This window comes from Chrysochloris asiatica, unplaced genomic scaffold (assembly GCF_000296735.1).
Source record: "Chrysochloris asiatica unplaced genomic scaffold, ChrAsi1.0 scaffold00054, whole genome shotgun sequence".
NCBI lineage: Eukaryota > Metazoa > Chordata > Mammalia > Afrosoricida > Chrysochloridae > Chrysochloris > Chrysochloris asiatica.
In genome coordinates this window covers 11,092,724-11,119,422 of record NW_006408572.1, presented here as the reverse complement: position 1 = coordinate 11,119,422, position 26,699 = coordinate 11,092,724, and the positions used below count along the sequence as shown (strand labels likewise).

The following is a 26,699-nucleotide window of genomic DNA, read 5'->3' as shown; positions in this document are numbered from 1 at the left end:
GTCAGAGTTTGTGCAGCAGATTTCAGATGCTTCATACTTACAGACTATAGTAGAGCATAACATAACTTTTCTATGCACTGTTATTTTTAGTGCCGTCAAGTCGGTTCTGACTCATAACAACCCTGTATGGGGTTTCCGAGGAGCAACTGATGAGCCTGGACCACCAACCTTGCAGTTCAAACAGCTTTGCAGTCTGGCGCATTAGCCCACAGTGCCATCCCAGGACTCCTTTTCTATGCACTGGCAAACCAGAAATTTATATGGCTTGCTTTTTTGTTGGGCTATTTGCTTTGTTATGGTGGAGTCCTGGTATGGCACTGGAGGATAAGCACTGGACTGCAAAGTCAGTTTGAACCACAAGGTCGGCAGTTCAAGCTCACTAGCTGGTCCTCAGAAACCCTATACAGGGTCGATGTGAGTCGGAACCGACTCAACGACACTTAACAATAACAACAGCATACTGGTTTGGAACCGAGCCCACAATGTCTCCCAGGCACGCTTGCAGGCATCATCCCCTACTTCCCACGAGAAAACTGAGGTTCCAGAAATAAATCACTTGCCCAGTGGTGGAACTTGAACTTGGTTCTGAATAATTCCAAGTTCCCTGTTTTTCAAAGCTCTTCAGTGGAATGTGATTACTGGGACTGAGCTCCCCTTGTGGCATTAGTTTCTAAGTAAAGTGCCCTGAGCACCTTGAGGATCTCTGCCCCTGTGCCCTGGGGCCCTCTGGGAATCAAGTAGAATCAAGAGGACCAGAAAGGAACAGACTGGAAAGGAGAGACCTGGGGGGCTGGGGGTGCGGGGGGGAAGGAAGGCCCTGGCCACTGATGTCCAGGGCCTGCAAGATTCTGATTTAAAGCCGTAACCACATGGGTCAAAGCTCCAGACCTGGACCTTTCTTCATTTGTAAACTCCACAGGACAACACCCCCCACTGCCTGATTCCCAGCTCTCCCAGCTAACTCTGTCCAAGTTAGCAGACACTTCACACACTTCATTGCTACAAGAAACCATCCCACTATACTGGGACCCACAGAATTTGTAATATTTTAAAAGAGTGTGCAGAAGAATGTGGGCGGTCAAACTGAATATTGTAAATCTGGGTATACAGATGAGGAGACTGAGGTCTAGAGAGGTTATATGACTTGCCCAACACCCTATCAGCTTTATACATGGAGTCGAATTTGGAGAGCAGGGCACTGACTCACAGGTTCCCCAGGGAACAGGGAAACAATGTCTCAACATAGGTGATAGCTGGAGTTACATTCTTCTACTGGGAACGTTCCTCCCACTGTGGGGTCTGAGGCATCATCTCTCTTCCACAGATACTGGTCTTACTCACACCATAATGGAGACCACCCCCTGGGATCATGGACTCTTGTCCTCTAAGCTGGGAACTATTCCAACCACTGAGTTCCGTCCTGCTTCAGGTCGCCAGTCCCTTTCTCTATAGCTCCGAGGAGTTCTGAAGGAAATGTGGCAAGGGTCTGACAACATGAAAGGACTCAACTTAGGTGTTGGGGCCCTTTCAGGCTATGTGTAGTGGTTATGGGTTGGGCTGCTAACTACAAGGTCAGCATTTTGAATCCAACAGCTGCTTCATGAGAGCGCGATGAAACTTTCTGCTCCCATAAAGATTTACAGCCTCAGAAACCCTATTAGGAAGGCCAAGTGGAGGGGGTCTCAGGTTCTAAACTGTGCTATGCCGAAACCTCCAATGACCAAATCTATGCATGCATACACACACACACACATATATATATACCCTATACCTGCTTGCATACGCACCACACAAATGTGCACAGATGTGCATGTGTACAAACTCATATATACACATGTGTGCACATGAGTGTGTACAACACACATGCATATACAGGTACACGTGCACATGGGCCAACACACACATACCGCACACAATCTGGCTGTGGTGAGCATTTTATCTCATGCCCTGATGTGGGCTGAACTAGTGAAGCTCCCAACCCGGCCCAGCAAGACTCAAAATTGTAAACACCCTGGTTTTCATCAGCAGAGTCATAAAAGCATTAAATCCACTGCTAATAAATCTCTCCCCTTAAATCTTTGCCCTTTATCAATACCACCAAGAGTAGTTCCGCATTCTCATTTCTTATTCTTCACTTCTAGTGATTCCCAACCTTATTGGCTATACATTAGAACCAGCTGGGGAGCTTTAAAAATTCACCATGCCCAGGTCTCACCTGAACTATGAATTAAATCAGGGGTGGGGTGGGGGACCCAAGCATCGTCATTTGTTAATCTCCCCAGCAAATGTGCAGCAAGACACAGGGAGATGCCACCATGGTGCAGGGAGCTCTAGAAGACATGGCTAGGGGCTCACTTCCTCCTCAGCCCAGCCCTTGTAGTATCTGCTAGAGGGGGTGGGATAGGAGCCACACGCATGCACTGGTTAAGACAGAGATGGCAGTCACATGGTTCCACTAGCAGCTGTGTCTTCTTGGGACCTGGGCACTTTTTAGTGGCCTTCATTCTGATGCGTTAACAAGTAGACTTGAAGGGGGCTGGGCAGAGCTTGCGAGAAGCAGGCTGCTCAGTGGGACGGAACGCAAACCTTTGTACAATGGTGCTGTATGCAGCGGTTAATTTCTTCATTCTCATCGCAATGCGGCTCACGAGAGACTCCTGGAATGTCTTTATCCATCACAGATGGTTTGGGAGGATGATAAATTAATAGGGTTATCAATGGAGACATGGCTGAAATGGTTAAATGGCCACATCTTCAATGGCGGCTCTAAAGAGAAAGAGCCTCCAAAGTCCATAAAGAAGACAAATGATAAACAAAACCTTCTCTCCTTTGACAGATTCCAGGACGAATATCATTCACAAACCATTCTGTGGAGAAAAGGGAGAATTTATCTCCTGTGACTCAGTATAGGAGGGCAGCCCATGCTATAATGAGACCTTCCCGGCGCTGTGAAATCGTGCTGAATAGCCGGAGAGTGCAGCCGCCTGTTCCCGGGGCATGTTTATTACGGCCCTTTGTATAGGCCTGCACTGCCAGCCCCTGGTTTGGGTATAAACTAGAGGAGGGGAGAAAGAACCCAACAAATTTGTTGCTATGAAACTTCCTAACTGGCAGACTACATAATAATGTTTAGACTCCAATGGCCTCGCTCCAAGCTGTTCTTGTCTGTGTCCAGCTCTGCTCTAAACTTAACAAGGTCCTAGGTCAACCAATCTCCGCCAGTGGATGGATGGCCTCAGCCCCAACCCTGGCCTCCCAGATCCTGGGAAGTCAGGAGGCAAGGAGGTGCTTGGGACCATTCCCAAGCATCCTCAGATGAATTGCCATCTTGGGAGTCCAGAAGTTGTCTCAGTTTCCCTGTGAAATTTGTCTAAAACAGAGCAAAGACTTGCAGCTTCCATCTGAGGCCCTAAATGAGGCTCCTTGAGGATAATCCCATAGGGCTCAGGCCTGGGCCTGCTACATTCACATAAGATTCTGGAAGGCGCTGAGAGAAAATCCTACCTTTACATCAGAGACCAAGATGCTGGGGCCAAAATCCTGTCAGCATTTCCTTAAACTATCTGGCCCTGGGAGGACAAGGCAGGGGAGACTGTGAAGAAGGATGATGGAAAGACCCATCTGAAGAGCTCAAGAGGACACATACCCCTGCATCAGTCTCTGAAAGCTGGCTCCAGTCAAGATCTCAAAGTCTGTTTGGTAAGGAATGACCTCTAGGGGAATTCAGGATCCAAAGTTCCCACGTTCCCGGAGCAAGCAAAATGATAACTTTCAGGGGATGCCTTTCTTCACCAATCAGATAGTTGGTCTTTTCATGTCATATTTTCCCTCACCAATTAGCTAGCAGGATCTTTTAGGCTACGTCTTTTCTCATCAATCACAGGACAATGCTTTTCTTCATCCAGTCAGTGTGAGGGCTGACCAGGGAGTGTTCTTCTTCACCAATCAGGTGGCAGGATCCTGGAAGCATTGGCTTTCCTCACCCAGTACTTTCCTCAGAGAGTACTGAGGGTCCTACCCTTTCCCACAACATTTCCTCAGCAGGGATGCGATGCGGCATGTCCTTCTGGAAAAATCCATCCTTAAGTTCTCCTCTCCTGTGGCTTCTCCCAGCTTTCCCACCAAAGTTGGGATAGCTGTTGTCCCGGGACTGGGAAAGAAAACTCAGACATAGTACTGGAAAGAATAAAACAAGACTATATGCTTCTCTGCCTGCTTCAGTTCCTCTTGCGACCCTGCAAAAGGAAGCTAGACATTTCCATGCCATTAACCAGAGTAGCAGAGCCTTGAAGAGTGACTCTTCAGGTTCCTACAGCCCTGTGGCTTCCTGGCCTCCCTGTCTCTGAGCAGTGAGAAGTAGGACGTTTCCCTCGCTCCTCAGCCCAGCATGGTCTGATCACCCTGACCCTGCTCATTCCCACCGCTCCAGGAGACACGTTTTCCCACTTCGACAGCAGAAACTGGCACAACAAAAAGTAACCAGTGCCCTTCCATGTGGGGTCCAGCAGCAGTAGCCCAGACGGTCTCACCCAAGAGCACAGGACAGCCCACCTCTGTCAAGTGGCCCCTGTTGATTAAAATTTCTGACCATACCCCAAAGAAATCTATAGACAAGCCAGCTGTTTCCAAGACCCTGATCTCAATTTTCTTTCTGTAAAAAACAAAAGATATTCTGGGCACAGGTGGAGGAATGGAAGATGTTCCAGTCTCATCTCTGCAAGTGTTCTTCATGCATTTCTTTGGGCCAGCCACCTTCCTATTCTCTACTCAAAGTTTCTTGAGGGATTGTCACATGGCGGCGGTTCTTTGACACATGAATATGGCTGGCTAGCATGGTGCTCAAACTTCTCTTGGCAGCCTGCAGAGGCAGCCTCAAGTCCACAGGTCTGGAAAGGGAGCTTGCTCATCGGTGACAGCCACCTTGCTCATCTCTGTTTGTTTTGAATTGAACGCATGACCCCACTTGGAGCCAGACTGGAAAGCTGCTTTTGTTGGGGAACATGTCCTATGCGCAAGTCAGCTACTTGGGTGAGTGGCCTGGTTTCTAGCACAGGCCACAAACCTCAGAAAGGCAGACACTTGGTTTAAAGCTTTGCTGTCGCTCTCTTGAAACTCTTTATCCATTTTGCACTGTTGTTGCTGTTGCACAGGGCCCCCCAAAAATTCAGGGTCCTGCACACAATTGCCCTCTCTCTGGTGGGTTTCTTGTTAAGAAGATGGCCCTTCACTTCATTGACAGCAGTGGCCACTGAAGGGTTCCTCGGACACAGCACACCGTCACTGCTATGTTTCTCTGTGGTTACGCAGGCCCTGACTTACGGCACGCCCATGCATAACAGAACCAAATGCTGCCCATCCTATGCCATCTTCACGGTCGTTGTTATGTGTGAGTCCCTTGTTGTAGGCATCGTACAGTGCCTTCCAACCTAGGGGGCTCATCTTCACTCAATAATCTGCCGGCTAATTTTCAGAAATAGATAGCCAGACCTTTCTTCCTAGTCTTAGCCTGGAAGCTCCACTGAAAACTGTTCAGCATGGTAGCAGCATGTAAGCTTCCACTGATGGAGGATGGCCATGAATGAAGTGGTTTGGCTGGGAATCAAACATGGGTCTCCTGCATACAAGGCAAGCATTCTGCCACTTAGTCCCTGGGCCTGACTGTACCACAGCCTGAGTTGCTCTTATGCTGCTCAGGTTCCATATAGGCCCTCTCCTTTCCCCATCCATGCCAGCTGGTAGCCTGCCTGAGAGCTTTCTAAGACAAACACCAGCCTGGGAAGCCATGCTCACAGCAGCCTTCTGCACATTTTGGACCAGGGGTGTTCTGGTTCCTGGAAGCCCCACTAGTCACACCCCTCCAAAACCAAGCAACAACAAAAATTAATCCTGATGACATGGAGTTGATTCTAACCCATGTGTTACAGAGTAGGACTGCTTCAAAACTTTTTGTGGCTGTCATCTTTATGGCACTAGATCTCCAGGCCTTTCTTCCGTGGTGCAGCTGGATGACTTTGAACAGCAACCTTTAGGCTAGTGTTGTGGTTGTTGTTTAGTACCGTAGAGTCAGTTCCGACTCACTGCGACCCTGTATAGAGTTTCTGAGGAGAAGCTGGTGAGTTTGAACAACCAACCTTGTGGCTCAAACTGACCTTTCGCTTGAGTGCTTATCTACAGTGCCATTAGTTGAGCACAAACCATGTGCACCACCCCGGGACCTTTCTCACCCCACCCCACCCCACCCCCAGCATCACCAAATTTCCTGGCATTCCATCAGTTCCTTTGAGTCATCTGACCATTGCTTCATTTTTGTTGGTGGGAGAAAAAAGCAAACAGCAGAAAGTTAAAACATTAGCGCTTGCTTCAGTGAACGGAAATAGAGTCTCCCGTCTCCTTTTAAATTTTTTGTCCTGAGAAGTAAACCTATTTGCAGATGGATTAAATGTTCCTCCTACCACCCTGCCCCCTGAAGCCTCCGACCTCTCGCTGTGTGTCTGGGGCTGAGGTTGGGGAGGGGAAAGTACACACATCCAAAGAAGGACGTCTGCCTGGGTTTGGTCAAAGAGAGCCCTTTGTCCTGACACTAAGCCTGGTGAACATGATTCCAGCTCCTTTGGTATGCAGCACACCTGTGCGGATGAGAAGCCCGTCAGGGGGAGGGGGTGCTGAAGGGGCCCCCAGAGCCCTGCACCTTTGTAGGTATCGCACCTTCTCCTTGGAGCCATTTCTCCATTGCTCCTTTGTTTTGGTGTGCACCTCCAAATACCAGGGAGTCCGTGTGTGTGTGTGTGTGTGTGTGTGTGTGTGTGTGTGTGTGCGCGTGGAGTCTGTTGATCTGCATGAGGACTAGAAACAGAGGAGGTAGAGAGAGCAAAGACAAAGACAGGAAAGAAGGGTATTGGCAAGGTCCCAGGGATGGGGGGCCAGCACCCCATCCCCGTGGCCCACCTGAGCACCACCTACCTTTGCAGGCCTTCCGGTGAGTGATGGGCTTGCCCATGTCTCGGTAGTAGCCCTCCTTGCAGTAGTGGCAGTGACGGCCGGCTGTATTGTGACGGCAGTTGAGGCAGACGCCCCCGCTCTTCCGCCCTGAGAGCTTGTAGAGTTCCATGTTGAAACGACAGCGCCGGGCATGGAGGTTGCAGTTACAGGCTTCAGGAGACAAGAGGAAGAGAGCGGCCATCAGCAAAGTGGGACAGGGACCCTGGGAGGGTGGGTTCCCCCTACCTCCTTCCTTCACTGCACTGCCAGACCCAATGAAGCAGTCGATTTGTTTCTGAAGCTTGCTATTTGGCTACCAGTATTGGCTATGGTAGCATAGAGGTTACGAATCGGGCTGCTAACCTCAAGGTCAGCAGTTCGAAACTACCAGTTGCTCTGCGGGAGAAAGATGAGGCTTCCTGCTCTCCCGAAAAGATTTGCAGCCTCGGAAACCTTGTGCAGGGTTACTATGAGTCAGAACCGACTCCACGGTACTTAACAACAACAACATTGGCATGAAGGAGTCATGTGGCATGTGGCACTGTGGGTTAATGAGCTGGACTGCAAAGTTGGTTTGATCTGCAAAGTCGGCGGTTCAAGCTCACCAGCTGCTCCTTGGAAACCTATACATGGTCACTATGTGTTGGAACCGACTCAAAGGCACTTAACAACAACACTGGCATCAAGGAGTTTGCTGTGGTGCTGTAGGACAAGCACTGAACTGCTTACCAACCACAAGGCTGGTGGTTCAAAAACACCTAGGTGCTACTCAGAAACCCTATGCAGGGTCTCTATGAGTCCGAACCAACTTGCTGGCACTTAACAACAACATTGGCATCAATACACATTTACTGATGACCTGGAACCACACCTGAGGCACTTGCTTCCCTCTCAGATGGAAACGTTTCCTTTACATCAACCCCACTAGTCCCCAAACCTTCCCACAGCAACACGCACAGCTTGGACGTGGGAGGCGATGCTGGCATCCTCCTTGTTACAAACACTACCTCCAATGTGCTGTAGATTCAATTGTGTCCCCCTCAAAAAGACACTGAAGTGACTGTAACCTTGTTGGAAATCAGGTTTTTGAAGAGAGATCAGCTAAGTAAATGAGGTCACACTGGAAGAAGGTGGGTCCTATCCAAAGAAGACTAGAAACACTGAAACTGGCACACACAGAGGGAGGACAGTCACGTGAGAGGTACAGCTACACACCAAGGAACTGCCTCAAGAAGTCAGGAGCCTTCAGAGGGTGCATGAACCTGCTGACAGCATCCTGAATTTGGACTCCTAGCCTCCAGAACTGGGAGACAATACATTGTCTGTTGTTTAGGACCACCCCTTTTGTGGTACTTTGTTATAGCAACCCTAAGAAACCGACACACCTCTAGCATCCCATATGCTCCCCACTTCTTCAGGGTCCAGGCCAGCAGACTATACTACTTTCTCTGTCTCCTGCTTTGGTACCTCAGCACTATCTTCCCTTCCATATCAACTTGGATAATCCCATCCAATGCCTGGTGGCTCTCTGTCCCTCTCAACACCACCCTCTTCTGCTTTCCAATGATCTTCCTCCCTGCTGAAGTCCCTGGGTGCTGCAAATGGTTAAGATGCTTGACATTCAAGTCTACCCAGATATGCCTTGGAAGAAAAGCCTGAGGATGTGCTTCCAAAGGGTCACAGTCTTGGAAATTCTATGGAACAGAGCTCTATTCTGCACACATAGGGTGTCATCATGGGTCAGAATCAACTCAATGACAACGAACCACCACCACAGACACACTTCCCATCTCAACACTGTTCACACGTGACTTGACTTGTGCCCATTATGTTGTTTCCAAATGATCCACTTCTACATGTTTCTATCACCCTGACAGGAGCTCAGTGTGCCAAACCCTCTGAAATTCTAGAATGCGCTGTATGTAAGGGCCTTTCTACCTGCCCCTTTGTGGCTTTCAAATGCTGTTCCTGTCCTCCCGGGACATCCTTCTCCGGGTCTTCCTCTTCACTTGGACTCAGCCTTTTCAGCTTGGTTTCAATGTCACTTCCCAGCCCCGTCTCCATCTCATCAGCCACCAGCATCACTTGGTTACCTCGTGCACCCAGGCAGGGCCCTGCGCAGGTCTCATCACAACTGTGTGAAGCTTCTAGTACCTTCTTATGGTTGCTCAGTTTCTTTGGGTTATCCTGACTGCTCAACTTGTATATACAGCTTGTTACCTGCCTGCATACCTGCTCATCTTCCTTGGACTTCAAACTCTAAATTAAGTCCAGCTTCGGTCTGTTCCTTCTATACCACAGTTGGTCCTGCTTTTATATTAAAGTTGTTTCTCAAGTTATATTTTATTTAATTTATAAAGAAATAAATGTTGAATTCTGGAAGCTTGGAAAATAAAAGCATTAAAAAAAAAAAAAAAATCACAACCTATTTCTACCCATTCTTGCTGAGCCTGGGGTTTTTCCCTTCAGGCCTGGATTCACCGTGCTCCTCTGTAAAGCTATGATTTAAATTTTTTCTATTAAAATGGATCATACTTGTACATCTAGTTTTGTAGCCTGCCTTTTCATCAGGATGAACATTTACTACTGTCAAACAACACTCCCCATGATTCTTAAAGGTTATCAAGTACTCCAGTGTGGGGACAGACACAGTGAGCTCCTGGGATTCTGCTGGGTAAATTTAGAATGAGGGCATTCCAGGGGGCAGTGATAGAGAGTCCTGGGGTGCATTAGGTTAAGCGTTAGACTGCTAACCACAAGGCTGTTGGTTCAAGTCCACCTGCCAGTCTTTATGAGAAAGATGAAGCTGTCTGCTTTCGTGAAGATTTAGTCTTGGGAACCTGCTGTCCTGTAGGTTTGCTGTGAGTCAGAATGGATTGGATGGAGGAGGTTTGGTTTTGGCTGTAGGGGGCATTCATCATTCATTGGCAGAATTCTCTCCTTCCACGTAGCAAATCTGGGTTCAACTCTTGGCAGCATACTCCATGAGGAACCAGCACACGTGTCAGTGGAGACTTGCTATGATGCTGGAGTCCTGGTGTGGCGCTGTGGGATATAGCACTGGTGGGTTTGAACCACAAGATCGGCAGTTCAAATTCACCAGCTGCTCCCTGGAAACCACACACAGGGTCACTATGAGTCAGAACAGACTCACAGCACTTAACAACAACAACAACACGATGCTGAACACATTTCAGGCGAGCTTCCAGATGCTCTGATAGCGCAGTGGTTACGAATCAGGCTGCTAATCTCACGGTCAGCAGTTCGAAACTACTAGCGGTTCTGCAGGAAAAAGAGAAGGCTTTCTGCTCCCATAAAGATTTACACCCTCGGAAATCCTATACAGGGTCACTATGAGTCGGAATCGACTCCACAGCACATAACCAACCAACCAACCATTCATCCAGACTGAGATAGATTAAGAAGAAAGGTTTTTGATGACTGACTTCTGAAAGTCAGATCCCACTGCGTATGAAGTCATCGAGGTGGAGGCTAACAACAAACACAACACTAGGACTGGGATGTTGGGTTGTGTCGACCTTTCCACCTTTGGTCACCACCTCTGACCTCACATACCTGCGCTGCTCTGTTCTGGCTGTTGCCACCCTGTGAATTTCCTCCAAAGAGAATTGCTGGGTTAAAGTTTCCAGATCGCATGTTTTAAACTTTGGATTCAAATGCTAAATTGTCCTCAAGAAAGACTGTATTAGTTTACACTCCCACCAACAGGATGTGACAGCTTTTATTTCACCACACCCTGAAGAGAATAACTGGTATCTGCATTCTTTCTTTCATTCTTTGCTTTTTTATCTTTGCCAAATTTGTCAAAACGAAAACACACATGATTTTAATTTGCCTGTCTTTGATTACCAGTGAAGTTGAACATTTCTCATGTGTTTATTTTTCTATTTATATTTCCCTTTTCATGCATTGCCTGTTCATGTCATTTGCCCAGTTTTAAAATAAGGTGTTTTTCTCATGATGTTTTAGTGAATGCGCGTAGATACAATGGATAAAACCCACTGATGTTTTGTACTTTGTGACTTAGAAAACCGTTTGCCTCTTTAATTTTTCTCTCTAGCTTTATGGTCGTTGTTGTTGCTAAGTGCTGTTGAGTTGGTTGCAACTCATAGCAACTCTTATAAGGTTTCCAAGAAGTGGCTGGTGGATTTGAACTGCAGACCTTGAGGTTCAAACCGACCTTGCGGTCCAGAGCATAAGCCCACAGGGCCATATCTTTAAATGCTCTTCTGAGAGCCACAGCCGCATTTCTCATGCATTCATCATTTTACAAGTAGGGATGGATGCAGCATTAAGAGGAGGCACGTGGGCTATGTGAGAGAAAGACTCAGCTCACGCCCTGAAGTCTAGAAGCAGCCAAGACACCAATGAGACCAGAGAAGGACTTTCAAGAGCTTCCCCAAGTGTCCCTCAGCACCTCCAGCTCTTGGAGTTGAGTCCAGCCAGTTCCAAAGAAAGTCACTTGCTATGCAGCCTGCCCTCCGATGACTGTCCTGCTCAGCCACTTTCACTGTCTCTTTGAACTCATTCAGACAGACAGGGTGATGGTGGGATGGGGGTGGCAGGGTGCTTATGACCAGGCCAGTCATGGACCATGGAGACAATTACTGAGGGTGGTGGGGGGCAGGGCAGGCGTTGCCCAGGTCTTCTGTTTCTGGTCCACTGCCCCAGTGGAAAGAACCTGCATCACTGAGGTCCACAGCTGGACCCAGACTAGAGTGCCCGGCATGCCTGCCTAGGGGCAGGGGTCTGGAAGGATCACTTCCTCAGGCCTCCCTTATGCAGAGGGCAGCCTAAAGAGCCGCACCCTCTGGTCCTTCTTGGGGATGATACCAATATCCTTCCCTGTCAAGTCAACTCCAGCTACCCTATATCCTCCAGTGTGCCTGGGTCCAGCCTCTGAGTCCCCCAGGCTTCTCCGTCATCCCCAGGGGAAGCTAGTGCTGGGGTCTCTCTTCCAAATGCACTTCCCACCAACAAAAGGCTCTTCCCAAACAACTGGTCACACAAAAGGAAACTCAGAGGCTGGGAATCAAAAGCCAGGGGCTCCAGCCCTCCTCCCTTCCTTCTTGGACCTGTCAGGGGAACATCAAGTGGCGATTGACCACACTCCCAGCTTCTGCAAAGCATTGTAAAGCTTGTTTTCTTTTCTCTTTGTTTTATTTTCTCCCGACACAAATGGAAAAATGCGTGGGGCAAAGCAGCTCACATCTGGATCCTTCGGCTACACACAGAAGTGTCACCCAACTCCGAGCTTGTCCCCAGCCCCTTCCTCACACAGACACCTTAATCCCTCGTGCTTTCCTGTTGATCTCCTGCTTCTCTCAGAAGCAAAAATATTGGGTATGCGTTTCATTATCAGATTTCAAGGGGGGAGGAAAGGGCAGCTTTGTGAGAACCGAGAGGTCAGGTGGCTAATCTTGCTAGGCTGCCACCACCGGAGTCCAGAGGCTGAGAAACAAGGGAGAGGCCAACTGTGGAGGGACCAGCATGGACCTGGTATGGGGAGCTGTACCTGGGTTCTGCATTTGGTCCTGGGGTCCCCGTACTCACCGAGGGAGTAGGCTAGTCTGGTTCCCTCCTTGGCTATCATGTGGAAATCAGTAAGGATGGAATGCAGACCCAGGGATGTAACAAGGAGCAGGAATGCAGGAGGAGAGGCAGTTTCCCTATCCCACTCCCCACTCAGAAACCAGACAGGGTGAGGGGCCATTGAAAAGGACCCCTATGTCCTATTCTAAATTATTACAAAACAAAAAACTCACTGTCATCAAGCTGATTTCAATTCACAGTGACCCTGTACAAGGTTCTGAGACTGAATATCTTTACAGGCACAGACAGTAAAAAAAAAAAAAAAAAAGAGAGAGAGAGAGAGAGAGAGAGAAAGAAAGAGACCTTTTTCTCATGGAGCAGCTGGTGGTTTTGAACTGCCAGTCTTGAGGTTAGCAACCCAATGTTTAACCCACAGCCCCACCAGGCTCCATCTTATTCTAACATGTGCATGGCACCAATTGGCATGGTGCTGAAGAATATGGTTAGGCTGCTAACCGCACGGTTGGAGGTTCAAACCCATCAGTCCCTCTCCTTGAAAATCCTATGCACGGTCACTCTGAGGAACCAACTCCATAGCACTTAATAACATTGCCAAGTGGTCATAGGACAGGTTGGGCGCACCAGCTCCTTTCTAATGAACCCTGTGGCTACTGCATAAAGACCACAAGACCTATTCATCATGCCCCAAAGAGTGAATGCAGCCATGGGCTTTGACTGGGGGCTAAGGGTGACTAATGGGTCAGGGATGCTGCTAAACACACTACAGTGCACAGGACAGCTCCCTGCCCCCAGTCCCCCCCACCCCCAGCCACAGAGTATCTAGTCCAAAGGATCCACAGTGCCGAGGCGGAGAGCTTGGTGTAGAAAGATTTTGACAACCCTCTCTATGCACATATTTATACCCTTCTGCTGCTGCCTGGGAATCCACAAGTGGCACAAATGGTTAACTCGCTGAGCTATTCACTGAAAGGCTGGAGGTACGAGTCCATCCAGATGAGCCTCAGAAGGAAGTCCTTTCAGTCTACTTCCCCCAAATCAGCCATTGAGAATCCTATGGAGCACAGTTCTACTCTGACACACAGCATGAAGTCTCCAGGAGCTGGAACCCACAAGATAGCAACTGGTTTTGTGGGGTTTTTTTTTTAGGTTTGCTGGTTTGGTTTTTGGGTTTTTTTGTGTTGTTTTTGCTGTCTAGCGTGGTGGTCTCCAGGTGAAAACTCTGCGATTAGGCTTTGTTGTTGGGGCTTGTGGTGATTCTGGATGTACAAAGTGGAGCTGCTCCAGAGAGCTTCATGCTTCTTCTTGTTGCTTTATAAAAAAAATAATATTTGATTGTTTTATGGTGATTTACCGAGCAGTTTGGGTTCCCATTCTACAATTTCTACACAAATTGCTCAGTAGCACTGCGTCTGCTTTTCACAGTGCATGAGCACACTGGGTATTTCCATGGCAGTTTTCCAGGCTGTGACGTATCAGATGCACATCACTTAGGAGTGTCTTCCAAGGCACTGCTGGGTGGGTTTGAACTGCCAACCTTTCGATGAATTAAGTCTAGTGCTTAGCTGTGTGTGTCACCAAGGACTCTGCCTGAGTCCAGTTTTGAGCTCCTCCTACACTGACCAGGCAGGCTGAGCAGGCCAGCCCCTCACACTCCTGGCTCCTGAGATGGGGGACCTGGGAGCATTCTGAGCTAGACTTTCAAAAGCCTCCTTTCAGGAAAGGGGCCATGCCTGGTCTGGATGAGGAATCTTTGGGTCCTGGACTTTCTTGAATCTACAGGTGAGCTGCTCCTTGAGGATTTCACCCCACCCATCTGTCAGTGTGTCATACTAAGGTGGCTGACACATAGCTAAGATGCTGGAAGTTCTGTTGCTGGTATTCATATAGCAGTAAGCTCACTCATAGTGGGCAGTTTTCAGTGGAACTTTCAGACTAAGGTAGAGTAGGAAGAAAGGCCTGGTGATCTACTTTAGAAAATTAACTAATGAAAGCCCTGTCTACGGGTCACAACAGAAAACAGTCCAATACAGTTCTGGAAGATGAGTCTCCAAGGTTGAAGGCATTCAAATACACAATGGCCCCAACAATGGATTCAAAGCAGACCAACAATCATTAAGGACGATGCAGAGCTGGAAAGCATTTCATTCTGTTGTACAGGGGTGACCATGACTCAGAACCCACTCAACAGCAACCAGTAACAGCAACATACCCTTAATAATGGTGGATTGCACCTAAAAGAAATAACCACCAACGTAGATTAAATTTACAGAACGGTAAAAACCCAGATTGTAGGTTTTACTTCATTATTGCCAAATTTGATAGCTGATGGGTTTATTGATTCATCTGACACACACTCACTGAGCACCTGCTATGTTCCAGGCACGTAAGAGGCATGATCAAGACAGACATGACTTCTGCCTTCACAGTTTGGAGACATCTGAACACAACTGGAGTCTGGCTAATGCTGATGCCACTATCACCACCTCACTCCAAAGTTCCCCACAATCCCCCAAACACAGGGCTTGAAGCTGGCCACCAGAGACTAAGCAGGGGTGACCAGCCAGGAGAAAACCAAGAGGCTGAAGCATCACACAGGAATCCACTGGGTCCTGCCAGTGTCATCAGGACAAGTGACTGGAGAAAAGAACCAATGGCAGCATGGGAGTCCATACTGGATATAACAGAGCCCAGGGGATGTTCACACATTCGGTGGGACTCGTGAGGGTCCAGAGGGCACATAAAGAGAGATACGGCACTGCAAGACAGTGACACCCCCAACAGAACCTGCTTCTGCAAGGGTCACACTGGTTTCTTCATTCTAACGGACCAGGCACACAATTGCTGTAGCGATGACATAGAGACTGTGTCCCCTCTTTCTTCTCTCCAGCTGCTGTCTTCAATCCAAGTAACCACTGGACCCTTCCCACGGACCTCACACTGAAGGTGCCCAGAATCAACTGGTAGTTGTTGTTGTTAAGTGCCGTGGAGTTGGTTAGTATTCATAGCGACACTGTATAGGGTTTCCGAGGCTTTAAATCTTTGCAGGAGCAGAAAGCCTTCTCTTTCTCCCATGGAATGGCTGATGGGCTCAAACTACAGTCCTTGTTTTTCACAGTCCAGGAGGGTCTGCTAAAATACGGATTACTGAGCCTTACCCCCAGAGTTTCTGATTCAGTAGGTCTTAGGTGTGTGCCTGACCCAAACCACGGTCTTTACAGCCGGAATGTTCCTTAAAACTGAGGCTGATAACCTCTTTATGCAGGGGTCATAGGGATGGGTAACTTAGACATTGGCTACCTAAAATGGGGAGGAGGACTATAAAGGCAGGAAGTGGCTGGCTTATAAGTTTTCAAGAGGGAATTTAATTTCAAAGTGTACGGGGGAAGGTAGAATTCCCCACTGAATGGTTTTCATCTTGTCTAGATGGGTCCAGTGAAAGGAGATGGGGATAAGATTCTTACAATTCATTAGTAAATAATTGTTTTCATGACTAATTACGATTGTCACAACTGTAAAGGTAGAAGTTTTGTAACAAAAAAGGGGGAGTAGTTAATCTTACATTCCAGGAACCAAGGACCCTAGGGCCATCAAGGATGAAGAGCATGAGTGGAATGTGGGACCCTACCTTGAGAAACAGTGGCACCAGAGATGGAGATAGAGATGAGGACATGGAGAGAGGGAGCAGCTGAGGACTCTAGATTCATGGAAAGTCTCATGGCAGCCAGGAGGTAGACTAGCAGAATGTGTCCTTTGGTTGTTTAAATTATACACTCCTGAGTGTTTTGGTGTACATTCTTCCCCCCGCAAAAACAAACAAACAAACAACAACAACAAAAACAGAGGGAACAGAAGCAAATACTGTTGAATGATGATGCACAGAGGGGATTTTAATCATTGCAATGAAACAAATGTAAAACTGATGGTCTCTCATGTGAACTATCACTCAATTCACAATAAAAACTTAAAAAAGTGAGGGTGATGACAGACAAGACCTATCGTGAGAAAAGGACACAGGGTTGATAAAAAGTAGGCCAGCTAAAATGATCCAAATCCTCAGTGAGATGAAATGGACACAACAATGGACTCGAAGACACCAGTGATCATTAAAACGGCACAGCAGGAGGCAACATTTCATTCTGTTACACATGAGCTCTCCGTGAAATGGAGATGATTCAACAGCAACCAACAACAATGAGGTCTTAGGTGGACCCAAGAATGGACACTTCTAACATGGTTTCCATGTGATGCTGGAGTTACCCATCTGAGGGCCACATTTTGAAAATCACTGGTCTAGACACTGTATATGAGAAAAGAGATGTCTAAAGACAAGGTCCAGAAGAGAATTCCAGCAAGATGGTGAACTAGGCAGACATGCTACATAGATGTTCAAATGAAAGAGACTGAGAGAAGAAACTGAACAAAAGAGGCAAGAGAGGAGACAAAGAAGTGAAATGTTGGCTGTCCTAATGCGGCATGACCATCTTACACCATCTTGCAAGTTGTATTCTGAGAATACAAACAGATACTGGTGGCTGGCAATGAGAAAGATGGGGTCCTCTCTTGTCCCCCACATCCTCCTTATAGACAGCCCCCACCTTAAACTACCCAGTGGCTGGTGACACCCTCACTCCTGCACAGCCTCTGCTCTGCCTGAAGTTGAAGCCACACACCATCCTTCATCTGAAGGTGCCTAGACTCCGCCTCATCATGCCAGCAGAACACATAGTGTGGGTCCATAACCTGGGAGACCAAGAACTCTTTCTATAACCACTGGTCTCACCCCCAGCTGACCCCTGGTTCTCAAAGAGTTCTTTCTGGTAACAGGCACCCTGACATCAGCCACTTGCTGAGCTGGCACAAACGACTTACTTTGAGATCAGGTGCCCTAATCCCAGACAACATCCAGGTCTACAGGAACTCCACCTTGGACCAGGTGTCCCACTCACTCACTGCTCCTCCCTCACCCTGTGAGCTACTTGACTGGCAGAGGATACCAACCCATATTGAATGCTCATGCCCCACAGTTTTCTCCTTTCTTTTCTTCTCCCCTTTTCTGTTTTTGTTTTTTTTTTAGATCTTTTCTTTCTCTGCTTTTCTTTTTCTTTCTTTTCCTGTTTCAGTTCCTTTTTCCGTTTTTATCTTTTCTTAGTTTTCTTGCTATTTTATTTCTCTTTTTTTCTCCTCCCTAGTTTTGCTTATTATTTTGTTCTTTCTTTTTTACTCTTTCCTATTTATGCTTCTATCCATTTTTTCTTCTTAATTTTGAATTTCTTTTTACTTGCATTGTTTGACAGCTTCCTCCCACCTTTTTTTCTTTAGTTTTTTTTTTTTTTTTTGCTGTTGTTTGGTTTGTCCTTTTTTTTTCTTTTTTCCTTGTCCCACTTATGATAGACAGTAATTATGCCACATCCATCCATACCTCCTGCATCTCCTCTTACTGGTTGAGGGCCACTGTTTGCTCCTGTACCACCTAGTCATCAATAAAGAGCAGCCAACACCGGCCCAACATGCCTTCAACCATGCTACATGAATCAGATAGCTGAGCACACACTTCCAGTCTCTATCCCATCCACGAGGAGACAGGTGGTGAGTGCTGAGAACACACCAACACATACTCATCAATCGAATACAAATAACAACAACACCGCAACATCTTGGAGAAAGAAAAATTTTTTAAAGGACCACTTCATTTCACATGAAGAAGCAAGACAGAGTGGTGGAAACAAGTGACCAAAATGCAGAGCCAGAGACCCTTCTGAGGAAGACATGGGATTGGAACTGTCTGATAAGGAATTCAAAAGAAGGGCATATGGTCATTTCAAAAGACTGAGTAAAAGATTGAGAAAGCTGCAGATGAAATACACAGAAAAAAATCTTTAGAAAACTCAGGAAAGCACTACAAGAACAAACTGACAAAATAATGAAAAATTAGAAACCATACAAAAACAGCAAATAGAAATTCAGTATAGTCATTCTAAGATTTCAGAAACACTGAAAAAGCAAAGGAGTATAACTGAATGAATGGAACACTGAATTAGAACACTTAGAAGACAAATTTCTCAGTACTAACCTCCTAGAGGAGTCCTGCTGTGGCACTGTGGGTTAATGTGCCAGACTGCAAAGCCATTTGAACTGCAAGGTTGGCAGTTCAAGCTCACCAGCTGCTCCTCGGAAGCCCTATACAGGGTCACTGTGGGTTGGAACCAACTCATCGGCACTTAACAACAACAACAACAATATCCTAGAAGGAGCTCTGGTAGCGTAGTGGTTATGAGTCAGGTTGCTAACGTCAAGGTCAGCAGTTCAAAACTACCAGCCATTCCATGGGCTTTCTGCTCCTATAAAGATTTACAGCCTCGGAAACCCTACAAAGGGGCGCTATGAGTCAAAACCAACTCCACTGCACACCACAACCACCACCAATCTCCTAGAGGAACAATCAGAAAAAAGACAAGGAAAGAATCCTGAGAGCAGTTTGGGAAAAACTTTTGAAAAGTTACCTACAAAGGAGAATCAATAAGACAAACTGATTTCTCTGCAGAAACCATGCAAATAAGAAAGCAATGGGATGTTATATATAAAACTCGGAAAGAAAAAAATTGCTAACCAAGAATCATATACCCAGCAAAATGGTCCTTCAAATACAATGTCAAAATTAGGATATTATAAACAGAAATTAAAGGAATTGGTAAAGACCAGACCAATCTTACAGTAAATACTAAAAGGAGTTCTTCAGACAGAGAACAGTGGACAACAACCTGAGATTAACACACACGCCATCACCACTCATATATGTTGTTCTCAGTGCCGTTGAATCAATTCGACGATTCATACAGACCCTAGACAGGGTTTTCAAGGCTATAAATCTTTGTAGGTGCAAAAGCCTCATCTTTTTCCCATGGGGTGGCTAGTGGGATTGAGCTGCCGACCTAGTGATTTGTAGTCTAGTGCATATCCTATACAGTCACCGTGCCCCTCAATCCAGATACGTTGTTACGTGCTTTTGAGTCGGTTTCAACTCATAGTGATCCTGTATAGGGTTTCCAAAGAGCAGCTGGTGGATTTGAACGCCCAACCTTGCAGTTGGGCTTATCCTACAGCGCCGCACCAGGACTCCAACCCAGATGTTTGGTAAGGTGGAAGGTCAGAGAAAAAGATGAAGATCCCTAGGAAGATGAGATTGGCCAAGTGGCAGCATCAAAGGGCTCAAGCATGGCAACAATTGTGAGGTTGGCCCAGGTCCAGGCAGTGTTTCGTTCTGTTGTGCACAGGGTCACTAGGAGTTGGTACCAACTCGATGGCACCTAATACCACCAACAACAAAGTAAAATAAACCTAAAAGATTGAAAGTAGGGAACCAAAGATATTAATCTGTAAGGAAGTCATGGATGGAGAGGAAGCCAAGTAGATGTCAAGATAGAATAGATTGTTTTAACTTTGGTGAAGAGAAGGCAATGTACAATAAGAGGGAGGTAACCAAAAAAATGATGGGGTCAGGGAAAGACACTGGGAGAAGTGCTTGAGATAAAAACAACAGAGAGGCAAACATTATCATATACACAATCCTACAACAACAATGATCTAGGAATATCCAGACACATAGACACATAGGTATGGGATGGAGAGTGAAGTACACCCATAAATATATAAAGGTTTGACAGAGGATACAAGCACAGGGGTATTTATCTTTACTGCAAATATATTCATAAATGTGGAGGAGCATACAGGGGGCAAAGTTAAGGAAACTTCTTGGTGGTGGTGATGTGGTGCCATGCCATATAACTTGAGTTGCTGGGCATAGGGCTCAGGACCAGTCTCCATGGACACCAAGGTCAACTGGCACAAGGAAAGCCACATATTCTCATTTTATGCTGGTGAGTAGCAACTGGGGTCTTAAACACTTGTGAGCAGCCATGTGAGGTATAATTATTGGTCTCTCATTGTCTGGAGGAAAGAAGAGTGATGAAAATTGAAGACACATGGAAACAGTCCACTGGACTAATGGACTGTGTGAACATCAGTCTCCATAACCCTGAAACTAGAGAAACTAAATGGTGCCCAGTCACCAACTACCAAGTGCTCAAAGGAATCACATTAGAAAGTCCTGGAGAGAGTGGAAGAAACTGTGAAACAGAACTCAAAATCATAAAAGAGATCCAGCTTACTGGTTGAGATAGAAACTTGGTGGGAATCTCCAAGACCATGACTCTTGGTCACACTTCAGATTTGGAACTGAACTCACCCCGTGGCTCAAAGTTCAGCCCAACAATTGTTGTTGTTGTTAAGTGCTGTTGAATCAGTTCCGACCCATAGTGACCCTGTATAGGGTTTCCAAGGAGTGGCTGGTGAGTTTGAACCGCCAACCTTGTGGTTCAAATGGACTTTGCAGTCCAGCACATTAACCCACAGCACCACAGCAGCCCAACAATAGACAGATCCATAAGGGGAACCATATCACTAGTGAGGTAAACATACCTTAGAATAATCAACCACTTGAGATTCAAAGGGCAGCATTGACCCAAGGACAAAGTTCAGGAGGGTTAGGAAAGCAGGAGGAATGGAAACAGGAAACACAGGGATGAAGTGCGATCAGTGATTGCAACCACAGAGATGAAACCAAATGTGTAACATTTGTTGAATGGAAAACCAATCATCTCTTCTACAAACCTTCACCCGAGTTCACAATAAAAAGTAAAAAAAGAAAAGAGACAAGGTCCTAGGAACAGAGCAGAGAGGCTGTGCATGTATGATATTATTATTAAGTGAAATAAACAACACACATTGTTGCAACACAAGGCAACCAGGAAGAAAGAAACAAACTATACCTGCTTTGGGAGACCTGGGCTCGTCCTGGCTTTGTTACTCAGCCAGGTGTGCGACTGGGAAAACCCACTTGGCTTCTCTGAGCCTTGGTTCTCTCATCTGAAGAATGACATTTGATGGTGGTAATGATTACACACAATTATTAAAGGCACTGTAGCCATATCAGTTGTTATAAAGTTGATTCAACCTCACGGCAACCCATGAGTGTCAGAGAGAAGCTGTTCCACAGAGCTTTCAATGGATGATTTTGCGGAAGTGGGTCACCTGACCTTTTTTCTGAGGTACCTTTGGGTGGACTCGGACCTCTAAACTTTCAGTTAACCTTGCACCACTCAGTGATTACCAATGTCACTGAATTGTACAGGTAAAAACGGTTGAAATTGCAAATGGCTTGTTATTTTTTTTTCAAAATGAGGACCTATGGCTTGGATGTGCACTAGAATCTTTGCCAGCCCTAGTAAAGGCTCTGTAACTAAACAAAGCACAAACTCTTAGGGGTAAAGGGGCATGTTCTCACTATCAGGGAAACTTCCAGGGGGGTCCTGGGCATTCAGGAGGGGTGTAAAGGGAGAGCTCCAGGTTAAGGTTAGTGGTGCTGTGGACAAGTCATTGGGGTGGGGCTCCGTGGGACAGGTGACAGGACTGGAGGAAGAGATGGGACAGAATGATACTACAGCCTCAAGAGGAAGCAGGAGGGAATGAGGGCTTCAGCAGGGGAACAGCATCAGAAGGGCATAGTCAACAGAGCAGGTGCCCACCTGTGTCCTAGAGAGAGGCAGAGTGGCAAGGATACACTCCAGGACTTTAGGTCGAGGGAAGCTTTTTTGTGTGTGTGGTAAATATATATGTAACAAAGCATTTGTCATTTCAATGATCTTGGCACGCATGAGTCAATGGTATTACGATCAACATGTTGTTCAAACAACACCTTTATCCGTTCCTCAAAATTTCCAGCATCCTTAACAGAAGCTCAGTGCCCCCTAAGTGTTAGGTCTTCCTTTTCCCCTTCTGCCCGCCCCTGGAAACCACTCATAAATTGTTCTCTGCTCTTGTTTGTTCTATATATCTCATGGAAGCAGATCCATACACTATTTGCTCTTTGATGTGAGGCTTATTTCACTCAGCATAATGTTTTCAAGGTTCATCCATGCTGTACCATGTATCAGAACTTCATGGCTGGGTAATTGTTCATTGTTTGTGTGTACCATGTTTTGTTTATCCATTCATCTGTAGTTGGGGAAGAAGAAAGTCTGCTTTGGGGCATGTGATGGGCTTGGTGACAGGATTTCCAAGAGGACAGTTGACAATAAGAAGCTTCCTTATTCAGCCTGGGAAACCCCAGAAGCCAAGTTCTTACAGAAAGGCACACATTTGCCTCTCAGTCTCTCTTGGATAGCGCCTCCTCTTGGCAAACACAAGACTTGTAGAGCCACACATTTCTTTAGAAGCTCCAACTTGCAAAACCAAGTCTGACTCCCTGACCTGTGCTTTATCTCTGCTATTAGAAAAAAAAATCTACACAAGGTGAACCTAGGCAGTAAGGAAAATTAAAAACCAAGCCGGGAAATTCTTTGAGACTCTGGTCCCCGGTGTCAGCTGGGGAAGCTGGAGTCCCCCTGCTTGCCAAAGGCAGGCTTTAGATGGTTTCTGATAAAGTCCCTAGAGATAAGTGGCCTGTGTTTGTCGAGGGCTTAGAGAGCTTTAGCCAAGTCTGAACACAAAGGGGCCCTCTGTCAACAGTCCTTCAGGCCACTCATGGGGCTGAACAAATACTACAGTAACAAGTTCTTCACACCTGTGGGGCTTGGGAAAGGCCCAGGTCCCTTTGTCAAGATGTCAGACAAAGCACTGTTTGGGGTGAGGGCCCCCCTGCCTCCAGGCAGACCCTCCTGGGCTTCTAGAGGAGGTATTGCAGGAAGGGTAAGCTAGAGTTTGGAGGGTCTTGAATTCTTCAAGCAGAAATGTGAACTTGAACCAGGCAGGGAGGCCAACCCTATTAATGCCATCTTTGAGAACAAGCGAGGCTAGGAGAGGGCATTTCAAGGGGTTGGTCCAGGCGCAGGGTAAGAGGTGACACCTTCAAAAAGCACAGCGTGGCCTTGTTGCTCTTCCTCCCACTGTATGGGGCCACAGCCCCTCCCCAGCCGACTGCAGGGCCATCCCCCAAATCCTCTTGCCCTCGCTGTCATTTTTTCCACTGACTTTTTTTCTCTGTAAACATCTTGCCTTTTCTTTCCCCTGCCCTTTTTTGGCTGCTGCATCTCCCCCTAAGGCTTTGAAACCATCCCCTCCTAACGTCTCCCAGGCTCTCGGCTGCTAAGGAATAAGTCCAGGCTTCTGCTGCACAAACATCCTCCTTTCGCTGGGTGGGTAGGCCCCTCTCCATAGAGGAAATGCCGAGCAGGCTTTGGTAAGCCCTGAGCAGTCATCAATTCTTTGTCTGCAGCCTTCCTCAGATCCTCCCTCTGAGTTCCCTTCCCAGAACCCCGCCCCTGGCAGTCTCTCTTTGTCACCTCCCTCAGGGACTTCAGCCCTGGCCCACTCTGTGGCAGTCCCAATTCCAGGCTTCCCCCATCTCCAGTCAGCTCTCCACCCCGAATCCCTCCCTAAACACTCTTGTCAGCCTGTCACTTCGATGTTCTAGAAGCTTCCATGGTGCTCAACCTGTCACTCTGATGTTCTGTAATCTTTTGTGGTTCTCAACTTATCACTCCAATGTTCTAGAACATTCCATGGCTCTCAACTTGTCACTCCAATATTCTGCAACCTTTCATGGCTCTCAGCCTATCAATCCAATGTTCTAGAACCTTCTATGGCTCTCAACCTGTCACTCTAATGCTCTAGAAACTTTCATGGCTCTTAGCCTGTCACTCCAATGTTCTGGAACTTTCCAGGGCTGCCCACTGCTTACAAGATACAGACTCTTTCCCTCAAAGGTATTAATTTAAAAATGGAGGTTTGGCTACAAGGGTCTTGCTTCTTCTTTATAAAACAGGATCCTGCATGAACACTGTTCCCCATGCCTAAAATGTATCAGACAAATAAAGAAAGGGAAGATGCTCACTGAGATCAAAAAACAGGCTCTCTGGGATGGTGTGACCTTTGAAAGAAAACGGAGGCCCTGAGAGACCAAGGGGCTTTGCCAAGGACCTGGAACTAGTTAGTGATGACTCTAAATGCAGTACTCCTTCTATAACCCCTAGTGTGGGGAGGATGGCCCAGCCTTGGGCAGAAAGAAGCTTGATAAGCCCCCTTAGCTGTTGGCATTCATTCCTGGAGGCAGAGACTTTGTTAAGTTTAAGAGCTTTGTGAGAAAAGCTCCCCAGCAGCTTTAGCTGCCCTGAAATCATCCCCATGTGATTGGACCGCCCAGCCCAGATGCCTACTTAGCAGCAAAGGGGCTTCCTTCCAATCTCTTTTCCCCAGAGGTGGCACACATACAGGCTGAGCTTTATTAAACAGACATACGAGGGCTGCCTTGCCAGCCGAGCAGGCCAGGCCTGGCTCCCGGCTCTCTGGAGTCATTTCCCATCTGTAATGGGTCCCATCACTGGGTCGGGACCATGCCAGGCGGCAGCGAGGGCAGCCTAATGACTTGCAGTGAATTCTGTTCCCCTGACACTGGGCAGGGAAACATGCAAATCCCAAGACACCTTCCCCACGCCCTTGTTCTCCTTGTGCCACAGGCAGTATTCCCCTGTGCTTACTTAACTCTTTAAGTGACTCAGGGTCGTAGGCCATCAGTGCACTCTGATTTGGGTTGTAACTTCCAGACACCAAGGCTTCAGCCTAAACTACTCCCAGGATGCAGCACTGTGCGGAGGGTTGTCAGCCCAACAGATTGAGGCTCCTGATGATAGATGGGAACAGGCGGAAAACAGAACCCTAGGGAGCCATGCCAGGCCAGTACCCGTTCATAATCCAACTAGGGTTGCCAGATTTAGCATGCAAAAACACAGGACGCCCAGTTAAATTTGAAAATTCAGATCAACAATGAATACTTTTCAGTCTAAGGATGCCCTAAATATTTGCATGGCAACCCTCCTTCCAATACCTTTCAGACCCCCATCAAACATGTGCTTGGCTTACAATGTATGATTTTTAGAAATTTTTGTTTTATTTCTGTTGTTAAGAATATACACAACAGCCCTTGGGTTGCTTAAATGATTATATATTCCTGAGTGGTTTTGTGTACATAAAAAAAACACACACACACAAAGAGGGAATAGAAGCAAATCCTGCTGAATGACGATGCACGGAGGGGATTGTAATCATTGCAGTGAAATGAAATACGACAGGATGAGTACAAAACCAATGTTCTTCCATGTAAACTATCACTCAACTCACAATAAAACCTTTAAAAAAAATTTTTTTAAAGGATATACACAACAGAATATATTCCAATTAAACAATTTTGACATGTATAATTCAATGACACTGATTACATTCTTAAAATTGTGCAACCATTCTCACCCTCTTTTTTTTTAATGCTTCCTCCCCCATTAACATGAACGCATTGTCCCCCTAAGTTTCTTATTTAATCTTTTGAATTGCTATTGTCAATTTCTCGAGAGAGTACAATACTCTAGACAAACATCCTTTACAAGTTAAGCTAAACTATGGTTTAAAGAATACTTTGGAGGATATTTCTGGTTTAAGGTATAAAGATGAATAGTTTTGAGGGTTCATCCAGCCTCCATTGATCCAGAAAGTCTGGATTCCATGCGAATCTGACATTCTATTCTTCAGGGTCCCCTGCCATTTGATGAAGAGCCTTCCTATAGAATCTTTGCTCAGAACATTCAGGAACCATCTAGTTCTTTTGACCTCATGGCAAAGGATACATACAATGTGTGACGTGACAAGATGATTTTTATCAAAACAAGTCTAATATTGTTGACATCTCGTCCCTGAGGAGGTTAAATAACAGGGTTCTTCAGTTCAACACACAGGAAGGGAAGTGGCTTGTTCGAGCCTATCTGAACTCAAAGGGTTGTGATTCTTCCATTTTTGATGATCGATGCCACCTTGCCATTTCCTAGTCACTTCCTTTTCTCCATCTGCTAACCAACAAGCTGCCATTCATTCCAGTCCAGTGCACGGTGATCCCATGTTTTTCAGAGTAGGACTGTGATTCTTCATTTTCAAAGGCTGATTTTTCAAAAGTAGATCATTAGGCACCTCTGGATGGGCTGAAACCTCTAACACTTCAGGAGCACGGTACCCATCTGCAGCACCCATCTGCTAGATGAGAACAGAAATCCTGTGCCGGCACCCACGGGGAGTGGGAGAAAAGGGGAAAGACCCAGAGAGGGTTTCCCTTG

At 46.7% G+C, this 26,699-nt stretch overlaps 1 protein-coding gene across 1 annotated transcript in view; it reads right to left on the bottom strand.

Annotated features, from left to right (window-relative positions):
- NTN1 (netrin 1) overlaps positions 1 to 26,699 on the bottom strand; it is a 250,050-nt gene that overhangs the window by 80,081 nt on the left and 143,270 nt on the right. The window contains exon 2 of the mRNA XM_006863420.1: positions 6,961 to 7,149. Within this exon, the coding sequence (XP_006863482.1) occupies positions 6,961 to 7,149 (189 nt within the window). The remainder of the gene's footprint in view (positions 1 to 6,960; positions 7,150 to 26,699) is intronic.